Below are 13689 nucleotides of genomic sequence, written 5' to 3'. Positions count from 1 at the left end.
AGACATTACTACCCCCCCATACAAAGCCAGCTCCATAAAGACATGACTGTGCCCCCCCCTGTGTACAAGGCCAACGCCATAAAGACATGACTGTCCACCCCGTGTAAAAAGCCGACTCCATAAGGACATGACTGTCCGTCTCCCCGTACAAATCCTGCTCCATAAAGACATGGGTGACCAGTTTTTGGTGCCCAACACCAGTACCTAACCTCACAAATGGGCACAAATTCCAACAGACACCCTCCAAAATTTAGTGGGAAAGTCCTCACAGAAAAGTAGAGGAATGTTATAGCCACAAAAAAAAAAAGTAACTCCATATTAATGACCATGGGGAGAGGGAAGGCATCTCTACAAAAGACATAGTGTGACCAGTTTGGTGTGGAGGAACCCCAGTGTCCTGTACACATCTCTGACCTCGACCCTACTGGTCACCAGACCTCGACCCTACTGGTCACCAGACCTCGACCCTACTGGTCACCAGACCTCGACCCTACTGGTCACCAGACCTCGACCCTACTGGTCACCAGACCTCGACCCTACTGGTCACCAGACCTCGACCCTACTGGTCACCTTTGGGATGGATTGTTTGGATGAGAGGACCTGGCTCACAATTGGTGTTCTAACTTCAGTACCTGACCTTATAAATGGCCAAAAAAATCCCCACAGACACCCTATAAAATCTTTTGGAAATCCTTCCCAGAAGAGTGGAGGATGGTATAGCTGCAGGGCCACTCCTTATTACTGCCCACGGTATATCAAACAAGCTCATATAGGAGTGATGGTCAGGTGTTCACAAACCTCTGGCCATCTATTGCATCTCAGGTAAAACTAAGTGCTAGGCTGTCTGGTGAAGGTGTGAATAGGCCTTCTATAGACTTGGCTGCCAGGAGCCTTCACTTACACTGTCCACGGCAAGGATTTTGGCCCAGATGAAGACGAGGAGTGGGCGGAGCTCCCGCGCTGAGCTCTGCAGTAGTTTCAGGACATAGGGGAAGATTCCCACCGATAACGCCTGTAAGGAGAAAAGACAAGAGGATAAAACCTGCTAATAGCCGACCCAGTAGAATGCAAAAACAGCCTTGTGTGGCAAAAACACCACTGGATGGGCTAATATGTGATTGGGCCAGAGGTACACAGTGGCCATTTTGTTCCGTACGCATGCACTGCTGACTCACAGCAAATAAAAGGACACAACACAGTGAAGATCTGCAAAATCTGGATCTGGTATTTAATGTAAAATCTATCATAATCTGGAGTAATTTCTCTTATGGCTGAGCAAAAAATCTGATGATGGGCTGCATATTCTCCCGGCTGGGCATTCCCTTGGATGGGCCTTCTCTGGGCTGGGCATGCCCAGGGATGTGCAGTGCATTCTATGGGCTGGGCTCTCTATGGGCTGTACATTCTCAGGGCTGGGCATTCACTGGGCTCTCTATGGGGTGGGCATTTCCTGGGCTCTCTATGGGCTGCGCATTCTCTGGCACATCTATATCTCTTGAATCATCAATGTTCTAGGTTCTTCCCCTTAAATGTCTCTGCAATTGCACAGCAGCAAAGCATTTCCTCCACCATCAGAGCTGTCCTTTGGGTCATCGGCATTCGCTCTAAATCAGGTTATCTGCATTCAGTCACTGCGTACAAGATCCATCTACCAATCACAGCACAGACACTCACCAGGCTGACGGCCCAGGGTCCCAGGTCCAGGAATCGTCCCAGCAGGTCCAGGGCACGCAGGCGATGAACCTGACTTAGTAACACCTGAGAGACAAGAAGAAGTTAGACCACAGCCGGCCACAAATGTCCAATTAGAGGGAAATAAGAGCATTCTATACCATACAGAGCGTGATCGGGAAACTTGGTGTGAACAGACAATTCTGAAGGAACAATCTCTACAGAAGAAAAATCTGAGCAGAATGAAAGGTTTGCTCTCCAGGTACCACACTGACCCCATTACTTCATTATATAGATTTAATGACTTCATAAACCTTTTTTCCACATCTGTAGTCATTTTAGGTAGGGTGTCACTATACACTTAGGTGTCACACCTCATCTAAGGATTTATGGAAGGATAGATCTCAGGTAATATGGCCTTGTTCACATGGGTGTCACAATGTGTACAAATGGTGACCGCCCCACCCTATGCATACCCCCGTGTGAGGGCAAGGTTTCCTGCATGGGGATGCTCAGTTAGTTTCTCCCCCCCATGCAGGCATTCATGTCAGTGGCTGCACAGACACAACTGCTGCTCCCAGTCTGACATGTGTTTCTCTGAACGTAGACTGTGTGCATGGGGGGGGTTGGCTGGGCATCCACACGCATGTCACAGTGAGAGCAGTGCTGTGTCCCAATAGACTTGAATGGGAAGGCCTGCACAGAACACATGTACATCCCTTTAGCCCAAACACTGCCCTCATGTGGGTGTAGGTCGTAGTATGCCTGTATTAACAAAGCCTATCAGTTAGGAAGGGGAGGTAGTGTGAGGACACGGCCCCTACCTGCAGGACAATTGGCAGTTGCTCCGGTGGGTTTCTGTTCTCCACGCCCATTGTCAGCCAGACCTGAAATGCCGTCAGCTGTTCCGCGAAGAACGGGCTGTGCTGTAAGAGGAACACAGGATGTGAGAGGCCGACTCAAGCTCCCCCCACCATTCCCCCCACCCTTCCAACTTTCTCTCTCTTTTTATTTATACACCTCTTATTTTCCATGTCACGTCAAGGCACTCCTCCACCACAGCATATCGGGGTGCTGCAGCGAAGGGAACCCACATAATGACATGGGTGCTGATCCCTGCATCATTCCACAGTGAGCCCAAGGGGGCTGATGGTGTACCTCGTGGGGAGGAGAATGGTGTACCTCGTGGGGAGGAGAATGGTGTACCTCCAGGGGTGCCGATGATGTACACCCAGGGGGGCTAAGGATGTATCTCGGGTGGGTTGGGGGGGGGCCCGAGGATGATGTATCTACTGGGGGGGGGGGCCGAGGATGATGTACCTACTGGGGGGGTGGGGGCCCGAGGATGATGTACCTCCTGGGGGGGGGGGGCCCGAGGATGATGTACCTCCTGGGGGGGGGCTTGGGGCCCGAGGATGATGTACCTCCTGGGGGGGGGGCCGAGGATGATGTACCTACTGGGGGGGTGGGGGCCCGAGGATGATGTACCTCCTGGGGGGGGGGGGGCCCGAGGATGATGTACCTCCTGGGGGGGGCTTGGGGCCCGAGGATGATGTACCTCCTGGGGGGGGGCCCCGAGGATGATGTACCTCCTGGGGGGGGGCCCCGAGGATGATGTACCTCCTGGGGGGGGGGGGCCCCGAGGATGATGTACCTCCTGGGGGGGGGTGGGGGCCGAGGATGATGTACCTCCTGGGGGGGGGGGCTTGGGGCCCGAGGATGATGTACCTCCTGGGGGGGGGGGCTTGGGGCCCGAGGATGATGTACCTCCTGGGGGGGGGCTTGGGGCCCGAGGATGATGTACCTCCTGGGGGGGGGGGCCCCGAGGATGATGTACCTCCTGGGGGGGGGGGCCGAGGATGATGTACCTCCTGGGGGGGGGGGGCCGAGGATGATGTACCTCCTGTGGGGGGGGGGGGCGAGGATGATGTACCACCTGGGGGGGGGGCCCGAGGATGATGTACCACCTGGGGGGGGGGGGCCCCGAGGATGATGTACCTCCTGGGGGGGGGGCCCCGAGGATGATGTACCTCCTGGGGGGGGGCGCAAGGATGATGTACCTCCTGGGGGGGCAAGGATGATGTACCTCCGGAGGAGGGGGGGGCCCGAGGATGATGTACCTCCTGGGGGGGGGGCCCCGAGGATGATGTACCTGCTGGGGGGGGGGCTCGAGGATGATGTACCTCCTGGGGGGGGGGCCCGAGGATGATGTACCTCCTGGGGGGGGGCCCCGAGGATGATGTACCTCTGGGGGGGGGCCGAGGATGATGTACCTCTGGGGGGGGGGCCGAGGATGATGTACCTCCTGGGGGGGGGCCGAGGATGATGTACCACCTAAGGGGGGGGGCCCCCCCGAGGATGATGTACCTCCTGGGGGGGGGGGCCCGAGGATGATGTACCTCCTGGGGGGGGGCCCGAGGATGATGTACCTCCTGGGGGGGGGGGCCCCCCCGAGGATGATGTACCTCCTGGGGGGGGGGCCCAAGGATGATGTAACTCCTGGGGGGGGGCCCAAGGATGATGTAACTCCTGGGGGGGGGGGCCCAAGGATGATGTACCTCCTGGGGGGGGGGGGGCCCAAGGATGATGTACCTCCTGGGGGGGGGGGCCCGAGGATGATGTACCTACTGGGGGGGTGGGGGCCGAGGATGATGTACCTCCTGGGGGGGGGCTTGGGGCCCGAGGATGATGTACCTCCTGGGGGGGGGGCTTGGGGCCCGAGGATGATGTACCTCCTGGGGGGGGGGCCGAGGATGATGTACCTACTGGGGGGGTGGGGGCCCGAGGATGATGTACCTCCTGGGGGGGGGGCCCGAGGATGATGTACCTCCTGGGGGGGGCTTGGGGCCCGAGGATGATGTACCTCCTGGGGGGGGGCCCCGAGGATGATGTACCTCCTGGGGGGGGGGGGGGCCCGAGGATGATGTACCTACTGGGGGGGGTGGGGGCCGAGGATGATGTACCTCCTGGGGGGGGGGGCTTGGGGCACGAGGATGATGTACCTCCTGGGGGGGGGGGCTTGGGGCCCGAGGATGATGTACCTCCTGGGGGGGGGCTTGGGGCCCGAGGATGATGTACCTCCCTGTGGGGGGGGGGCCCCGAGGATGATGTACCTCCTGGGGGGGGGGGGCCCCGAGGATGATGTACCTCCTGGGGGGGGGGGGGGGGGCGAGGATGACGTACCACCTGGGGGGGGGGCCCGAGGATGACGTACCACCTGGGGGGGGGGGCCCCGAGGATGATGTACCTCCTGGGGGGGGGGGCCCCGAGGATGATGTACCTCCTGGGGGGGGGGGGCCCGAGGATGATGTACCTCCTGGGGGGGGGGCCCCGAGGATGATGTACCTCCTGGGGGGGGGCGCAAGGATGATGTACCTCCTGGGGGGGCAAGGATGATGTACCTCCGGAGGAGGGGGGGGCCCGAGGATGATGTACCTCCTGGGGGGGGGGCCCCGAGGATGATGTACCTGCTGGGGGGGGGGGCTCGAGGATGATGTACCTCCTGGGGGGGGGGGGCCCGAGGATGATGTACCTCCTGGGGGGGGGGCCCCGAGGATGATGTACCTCTGGGGGGGGGCCGAGGATGATGTACCTCGGGGGGGGGGGCCGAGCTTGATGTACCTCCTGGGGGGGGGGGCCGAGGATGATGTACCACCTAAGGGGGGGGGGGCCCCCCCGAGGATGATGTACCTCCTGGGGGGGGGGGCCCGAGGATGATGTACCTCCTGGGGGGGGGGGCCCGAGGATGATGTACCTCCTGGGGGGGGGGGCCCCGAGGATGATGTACCTCCTGGGGGGGGGGCCCAAGGATGATGTAACTCCTGGGGGGGGGGGCCCAAGGATGATGTAACTCCTGGGGGGGGGGCCCAAGGATGATGTACCTCCTGGGGGGGGGGGGCCAAGGATGATGTACCTCCTGGGGGGGGGGCCGAGGATGATGTACCTACTGGGGGGGTGGGGGCCGAGGATGATGTACCTCCTGGGGGGGGGCTTGGGGCCCGAGGATGATGTACCTCCTGGGGGGGGCCCCGAGGATGATGTACCTCCTGGGGGGGGGGGGCCCGAGGATGATGTACCTACTGGGGGGGGGTGGGGGCCGAGGATGATGTACCTCCTGGGGGGGGGCTTGGGGCCCGAGGATGATGTACCTCCTGGGGGGGGGGGCTTGGGGCCCGAGAATGATGTACCTCCTGGGGGCCCCGAGGATGATGTACCTCCTGGGGGGGGGGGCCGAGGATGATGTACCTCCTGGGGGGGGGGGGGGGCGAGGATGATGTACCTACTGGGGGGGGGGGGGGGGGCGAGGATGATGTACCTACTGGGGGGGTGGGGGCCGAGGATGATGTACCTCCTGGGGGGGGGCTTGGGGCCCGAGGATGATGTACCTCCTGGGGGGGGGCCCCGAGGATGATGTACCTCCTGGGGGGGGGGGGGCCCGAGGATGATGTACCTACTGGGGGGGGGTGGGGGCCGAGGATGATGTACCTCCTGGGGGGGGGGGCTTGGGGCCCGAGGATGATGTACCTCCTGGGGGGGGGCTTGGGGCCCGAGAATGATGTACCTCCTGGGGGGGGGGCCGAGGATGATGTACCTCCTGGGGGGGGGGGGCGAGGATGATGTACCACCTGGGGGGGGGGCCCGAGGATGATGTACCTCCTGGGGGGGGGGGCCCCGAGGATGATGTACCTCCTGGGGGGGGCCCGAGGATGATGTACCTCATGGGGGGGCAAGGATGATGTACCTCCGGAGGGGGGGCCCGAGGATGATGTACCTCCTGGGGGGGGGGGGGGGGCCCCGAGGATGATGTACCTGCTGGGGGGGGGGGGCTCGAGGATGATGTACCTCCTGGGGGGGGGGGGCCGAGGATGATGTACCTGCTGGGGGGGGGGGGGCTCGAGGATGATGTACCTCCTGGGGGGGGGGGCCGAGGATGATGTACCTCCTGGGGGGGGGGCCCCGAGGATGATGTACCTCTGGGGGGGGGGCCGAGGATGATGTACCTCTGGGGGGGGGGGCCGAGGATGATGTACCTCCTGGGGGGGGGCCGAGGATGATGTACCTCCTGGGGGGGGGGCCCGAGGATGATGTACCTCCTGGGGGGGGGGCCCGAGGATGATGTACCTCCTGGGGGGGGGGGGGGGGCCCGAGGATGATGTACCTCCTGGGGGGGGGGGGGGGGCCGAGGATGATGTACCTCCTGGGGGGGGGGCCCAAGGATGATGTAACTCCTGGGGGGGGGCCCAAGGATGATGTACCTCCTGGGGGGGGGGGGCCCAAGGATGATGTACCTCCTGGGGGGGGGGGCAAGGATGATGTACCTCCTGGGGGGGGGCGCTGAGGATGTATCTCTCTCTGGGGGGGGCTGAGGATGTACCTCCTGGGGGGGCTGAGGATGCACCTGGGGGGGCGCTGAAGATGTACCTCTCTCTGGGGGGGGGGGTGTTCCCTTTTTTATTGTAATGAATGGCTGGGCTTGGGCTTTGCCGAGGTTACCCTCCCACATACAAGACTTCCATCTTTAGGTTGCACCTTGCTGGAGATTTTTCCCTCACTTGCTGTTTGGTGAAATCTTTGTCACCAGGACAGTGAAGGGAAATCTCTTTCAGGCCTCAGACTGGTTGGACTTTGGGGTCATTACAGTCACACTCGGGGAGGAGGACTGACCCCCGGCCTCCATGTGGGAGGACTGAATTTCCATACCTGGAAGGCCGTGCCCTCTTCTATGATGGTCGGCAGCTGGGAAAGACAAATATCCACGGCCAGATCCCACGCTTGCCTGAAGGGAGGGGAGGAAAGACAAATGAAGATTGAATAATAATAATAATGAGAAACATTCATCATCTTGTTCTATGAAGATCACTAAATGCGTTTACATCGGCCACCTACCACCCCTCCCCCGTAATAATGAGGGGCCGGGGGGCGAAGGCCTGGGGGGGGGGGGGACTGGTGATGACGTCCATTTAAAATTTCTTTCAGAATTTCCGTCATTCGCACTGGACCCGCAGACCTCCCTCCTATTTGCTTCAAGCAGCGATTCCCTCCCCCCACACTTGTATGGAAATGCCAAAACCTAGTTCATCTTCGGGCAATTATTACCACCAACACCCCCCACCTAAGTTCCCCCTCCAGGTCCCTTATACAGGGGCCATTTTTGGAGGAGGGGGGGGGGCTCACTAGTCCAGCGCGGTAGATGGAGGGTTATGACATCACAACTTCCTCTGATCTCCGACATCCGGGAAATATGGTGGCGGCTATGATGGGCTATGATGGGTCAGGGGGACCCTCCGCAGACTGCTGCTATCCCACAAAAATGTGACAACTTCTCCTCCAAATCTGAGCAACAAACCAAATAGTTTTATATTCAATGGAGGGGAGAGAAGTCACTTGTCATATTTGTATTGCTTTGTCCTCATTGGACCTACATGAATATTAATGAACCTCCTGCACATCACTGAACCGGGAGCAAAGTCTGCATCGCAATACAGGCCTCTGCTAAACTGGAATAAATATACGTGTCGGCAGGGGAGCGGCCACTACTACTACTACGATACCTTTCATGATGTCCGCCCGGCTCTGACTGCTGGCCTATAAAGTGCATGTGTTGGCAGGGGAGCGGCCACTCGTCGGCAGGGGCGTGGCCACACGTCGGCAGGGGTGAGGCAACTACTACTACTACGATACCTTTCATGATGTCCGCCTGGCTCTGACTGCTGGCCTGTAAAGTACATGTGTTGCTTCCTGTCCTTGAAACACACTTTGGCTGGGTGTATCTAAACCCAAAACCACAAAATAAATCAAAAGTATTGGGGGGGGGATTGGATATTGTGTGGGGCGAAGTGGGGGGGGGGTATATTGTGATACAAGTTGACATCTGCACACATCTCTGGCAGTTAGCGGCAAGAAAATTTGAAGGTTGACCATCTGATATCATGTAGCAGACATGGAAGGTGTGACTGGCGCCCGGCCCGCAGGATGTGATTTCCGATCGGCGATGAAGCCGGGTCTCAGGTGTCGCTCCGGTTATAAAATCACAGAGTCATCCCAATCATGGAGTGGAAAGTCCCGGCACTGAGGGGGTTAAATAATCCCGCTCCTGTGTAACAACCAGGGAGATTAGCGATCGATCCCCTCTGATGGACAGGATGATCTTTTTATAGCTCCGGAATTATCAGCCGGCGAGTGATTTACTCCCCAGGAGGGAAAACATTCAGCTGCTGCGGAGATCCTCTCACCTCGAAAGGGCCAAACGGCCCCCGACCTCTGCCTAATGAGCCCCCCCCCCCCCCACATGCTGCAGAGATCCTCTCCCCTCATAGGGGCTAATCAGTGGCCTCTCTGCTGCTAAGACAAGGGGGGGCGGAGATGAAGGGTGTCACAGCTGCAGGGGAGGTGCGAGAATCACATGAAATGACCTGGCAGGCCGGATTCAGGCCACAGTCTTGTGTTTGACACATGTGCGCCAACTGCAACATCTGCTGGACAGCATGGTCTGTTAAAATACAACAGACTTACTGGCAGGATCACCAGGTGAAAAGGGATGAAAAAAAGCCTAAAAAAAATAAAACGAATGCAGCCACCACATCGAATGATTGATGATCTGTAATATAAGAAATGTGTGATTTTGGGTGTAATACAGATTTCAGGCCGACTCTCCATTGGTGTACAGAGATATCGGGGGAAGGGGGGGCGGGTTGTGTGAACATCTCTGACATGCGTGGTAAACGTGACGCAGTGTGCGCCAAATTCCCACCCGCGTTCTAGACAGGTAGGTGGATTTGGCGCATTCTGCACAAGCACAAGAGCCACTTGCCAGCGCCGGTCTTTAGGAGTTGCAGGGATTGAGTATCAGAAGTTGCAGCAAGTCAGGTAAAAAGCCAACATCATTTCCTGGCTGGACGTCCAGCACCATCTAGCCCTTTCCTCCCCAGTCTGACTGTTCCTTGCCCTGTCCCGTCCCTTTCATTCATTTGAATTCCAATTCTTTCAATCACGGAGAGTCAGCATCATCTGGGTGTTAACCTAGGGAGGGCTGCATAGGAATGCCCACTCCTCCAGCCAGACTAGTACTTGCATCAGGGCTGTGGAGTACATGAAGCTGCACCCCCTGCTGGCCCCTCCTACTATGTATGATCTGAAGGCATTGCAGAGAGAATCACAGAGACCCAGTGATGTCATTAATGGGTCTAAAATTAGATATGTAATAAAAAAAAAAAAAAGTTTTATATAAAAAAACAAAGAAAACAAGTTGATGAGAAGGGGGGGGGGGGGGGGGATCAGGGAAGGTGAAATATAAGCAGAATGAACTTCAGGTTGCCCACAGCTCAGTATAGCGCTATATAATTATACTGTAAATATATAGGTGTGCGGCCCCTTTAAATTTATAAAAAACATATAAAATTGTTATGAGTAAATAAATATTTATCCCCAACTGTGATGTCAGCAGTTCTTTAATAAGAGGTCAACAGAGAATTAGACCGATAGACACCCCCCCCCAGACACGTCCTCGCTAAAAACATCAACACGCCGCCTCTGCCGACACGCCGCCAACACGCCGCCTCCGCCAACACGCCGCCTCTGCCAACACGCCGCCTCTGCCAACACGCCGCCTCCGCCAACACGCCGCCTTCGCCAACACGCCGCCTCCACCAACACGCCGCCTCCACCAATACTCCGCCTCGTGGTCGTGGTCAAATATTAGATGCTAGCGGCCCTGGCTGGACTCACAGCCCCAATACAAATTAATAGAAAGAAGATGTACAGCATGTAATATCAATACCGACTCAGCATGCTGCCCACCTGAGCGCGCCTGTGTGATGATGTCTGTATCAAGCCTCTGCCCCTACGGGTTGCGTCCTCGTAGACATCCTCATGGGGGGATGGGAAATTGGTTTGGACCAGTCTGTTACTTCAGAGCAGGTTCATTGCTGTTGGTGATCTACATACACTCACCGGCCACTTCATTAGGTACGCCTGTTCAACTGCTTGTTAAAACAAATTGCTAATCAACCGATCACATGGCAGCAACTCAATGCCATTAGGTCTCTAGACGTGGTGAAGACAACCTGCTGAAGTTCAAACCGAGCATCAGAAAGAGGAAGAAAGGGGATTTAAATGACTGAAGTGCATGGTTGTTAGTGCCGGACGGGCTGGTCTGAGTATTTCTGGGATTTTCAGACACAACCATCTCTTGGGTTTAGAGAATGGTGGGAAAAAGAGAAAATATATTATTGAGCGGCAGTTGTGTGGAGAAAAATGCCTTGTTGATATCAGAGGTCAGAGGAGAATAGGCAGACTGGTTGGAGATGATAGAAAGGCAACAGTAACTCAAATTACCACTCGTTACACCCAAGGTGTGCAGAATACCATCTCTGAAGACATAACACAAACCTTGAAGCAGATGGGCTACAGCAGCAGAAGACCACATCGGGTGCAACTCCTGTTATCTAAGAACAGGAAACAATTCGCAGAGATCACCAAAATTGGACAATAGAAGATTGGAAAAACGTTGCCTGGTCTGATGAGTCTGGATTTCAGCTCCGACATTCAGATGGTGGGGTCAGAATTTGGCACATGGATCCATCCTGCCTTGTATCTCCGGTTCAGGCTGGTGGTGGGGGGTGTAATGGTGGGGGGGGGGGGGGGATATTTTCTCGGCACACTTTGGGCCCCTTAGTACCAATTGAGCATCGTTTATACACCACGTCCTACCTGAGTATTGTTGCTGACCATGTCCATCCCTTTATGACTACAGTGTCCCCATCTTCTGATGGCTCCTTCCAGCAGGATAATGCCCCATGTCACAAAGCTCCAATCATCTCACCACTGGACAATGAGGTCCCTGTACTCCAATGGTCTCCACACTCACCAGATCTCATCCAATAGAGCACCTTTGGGATGTGGTGGAATGGGAGATTCGCATCATGGATGTGCAGCTGACAAATCTGCAGCAACTGTGTGATGTTATCGTGTTACTATGGAGCAAAATCTCTGAGAAATGTTTCCAACACCTTGTTGTATCTACGCCACCAAGAATGAAGGCAAAAGGGGGTCCAACCCGCTACTAGCAAGGTGTACCTAATAAAGTGGCCGGTGAGTATATATTTGCCATTTTATTTATTTTTTTATATGAATTTAAAGGGACAGCGCACCTACATATTAACAATTTATTTGTCAATATCCTGACATTGTATAGCATGCGGTGCGGTGCCTCCATATATATTGGACGTTTTTTTTTGCTTTGTGACACTTTTTCATTTATTTAATTTCAGTTTTTTTTGTATAATTGTGACCTCCAGAATCTTCTGTGTAGATCAGACCCACCTTGTCCCGGATGACCCCCCCCCCCCCAAAGTGCTGGACCGCCCCCTGGCACTGTGGGTCTCGCCAATTGTTGAAGAAGCCCGGATGGCATTGTGTGATGTGGGCTGGAAGGAGGATCCAGGCCTCTAGATCTGTATCCGGGGTGCGCTCCAGATTTAGGGGAACCCAGCAGAAGAACTTTATTAGGGCCATGAAAGGTGCCGCCACCTAGAAGAGCCTTCCACTCACCAGTGCATGTGACAGGTTCTCTTCAGTGCCTGTGATCACAGCAGACGACGGCCGGCCATAATCCCCGCTATTCAGGTCACTGTATTTGCTCCGGCTCTGAAGGTGACATTGCCGCGTTCCGGAAGGCGGTGAGTGACAGCGGATTGCGTTTCACTTGCCAAGATTAAAGATAAATCTCCTTTTAAGACTTCTAAGAAAAACGATCAAAAATCTATTTTGCCCTCAGATGGTAATCTCAGGAAAATTATATTTCCAGCGTAAATGTTCAGAGAAGTCGCAAGTCTCATCAATAGATGTCCTGAGATGGGGGAGGGGCAGCAGATTACATGGAAGGGAGGCCGGCTGACATCGCCATTTCAATAAAAATCCACAAAAACAGATGAGAGGAGCCGCGTACGGGAGGATTTACACATCTAGCAACTGTACGGAGCCCCTCCTACGCTGCCTAAAGATGGGGAGCAGAGACAACCTGACACCCCGGCTGCGGGAGGGGCGGCCCACCCATACACCCCGGCTGCGGCCCACCCATACACCACGGCAGCGGGAGGGGCGGCCCACCCATACACCACGGCAGCGGGGGGGGGGAGGCGGCCCACCCATACACCCGCCTGCGGGAGGGGCTGCCCACCCATACACCCGCCTGCGGGAGGGGCTGCCCACCCATACACCCGCCTGCGGGAGGGGCTGCCCACCCATACACCCGCCTGCGGGAGGGGCTGCCCACCCATACACCCGCCTCCGGGAGGGGCTGCCCACCCATACACCCGGTTCCGGGAGGGGCTGCCCACCCATACACCCGCCTCCGGGAGGGGCTGCCCACCCATACACCCGCCTCCGGGAGGGGCTGCCCACCCATACACCCGGCTCCGGGAGGGGCTGCCCACCCATACACCCGGCTCCGGGAGGGGCTGCCCACCCATACACCCGGCTCCGGGAGGGTGCATACAGCTGACTCCAATAACAAGGAGACTCCAAAATAATTGAAGCACTACCGCCCACCAAACACGACCTATTCAAGAGAAGGGGACCATGCTGTAACCACGCATTTTCGATGCAGTAGTCCAGTATTTTAGGAGGTGCTGATACAAGGCGATACAACCCCAGCTCACCGCCTGCTCTCAGAACGACGATCCAAGAGTGGATCGTTCTTCAAAGAGCAAAGCAAGTGTAAACAAGGATTTAGAGTCGCACATAATTGCTCATGTGTGGGGTATTGCTGTCAATACAGCAGCCGATATCCCCTCCCCAATCCCTATGAGATGCTGGAGAAGGTAACCCGCCAGTCACATGACCACAGATAACACTATTATGGGGGGCTTGCAATGCGTCTTCCTATGTATTGTGCAGAAGTGGAGAAGTTGTCAGCGGATTCGATAGGAAGAGATGTAAGGAACGCCGAACTATAACTATTCTTATAAACGGCCCCTCTCCCCTGCAAAGAAAATATCTGTGTACTTACCTATTTTCAAT

The 13689-nt window shown here is 56.5% G+C and overlaps 1 protein-coding gene across 2 annotated transcripts in view; it reads right to left on the bottom strand.

The window, feature by feature from the left end:
- The window catches only part of RPTOR (regulatory associated protein of MTOR complex 1), a 267094-nt gene that overhangs the window by 47068 nt on the left and 206337 nt on the right, over window positions 1–13689 (bottom strand). For both annotated transcript variants that reach the window (XM_073606845.1, XM_073606844.1), the window contains exons 10-13: window positions 7372–7447; window positions 2496–2597; window positions 1675–1758; window positions 902–1012 (exon numbers count right to left, since the gene is read on the bottom strand). In XM_073606845.1, coding sequence (XP_073462946.1) covers window positions 902–1012; window positions 1675–1758; window positions 2496–2597; window positions 7372–7447 — 373 coding nt within the window. The remainder of the gene's footprint in view (window positions 1–901; window positions 1013–1674; window positions 1759–2495; window positions 2598–7371; window positions 7448–13689) is intronic.

This window comes from Aquarana catesbeiana, linkage group LG12 (genome assembly GCF_042186555.1).
Source record: "Aquarana catesbeiana isolate 2022-GZ linkage group LG12, ASM4218655v1, whole genome shotgun sequence".
NCBI classification, from domain to species: domain Eukaryota; kingdom Metazoa; phylum Chordata; class Amphibia; order Anura; family Ranidae; genus Aquarana; species Aquarana catesbeiana.
The sequence above is the reverse complement of the archived record's forward strand: the minus strand, read 5'-3'. Positions and strand labels throughout refer to the sequence as shown.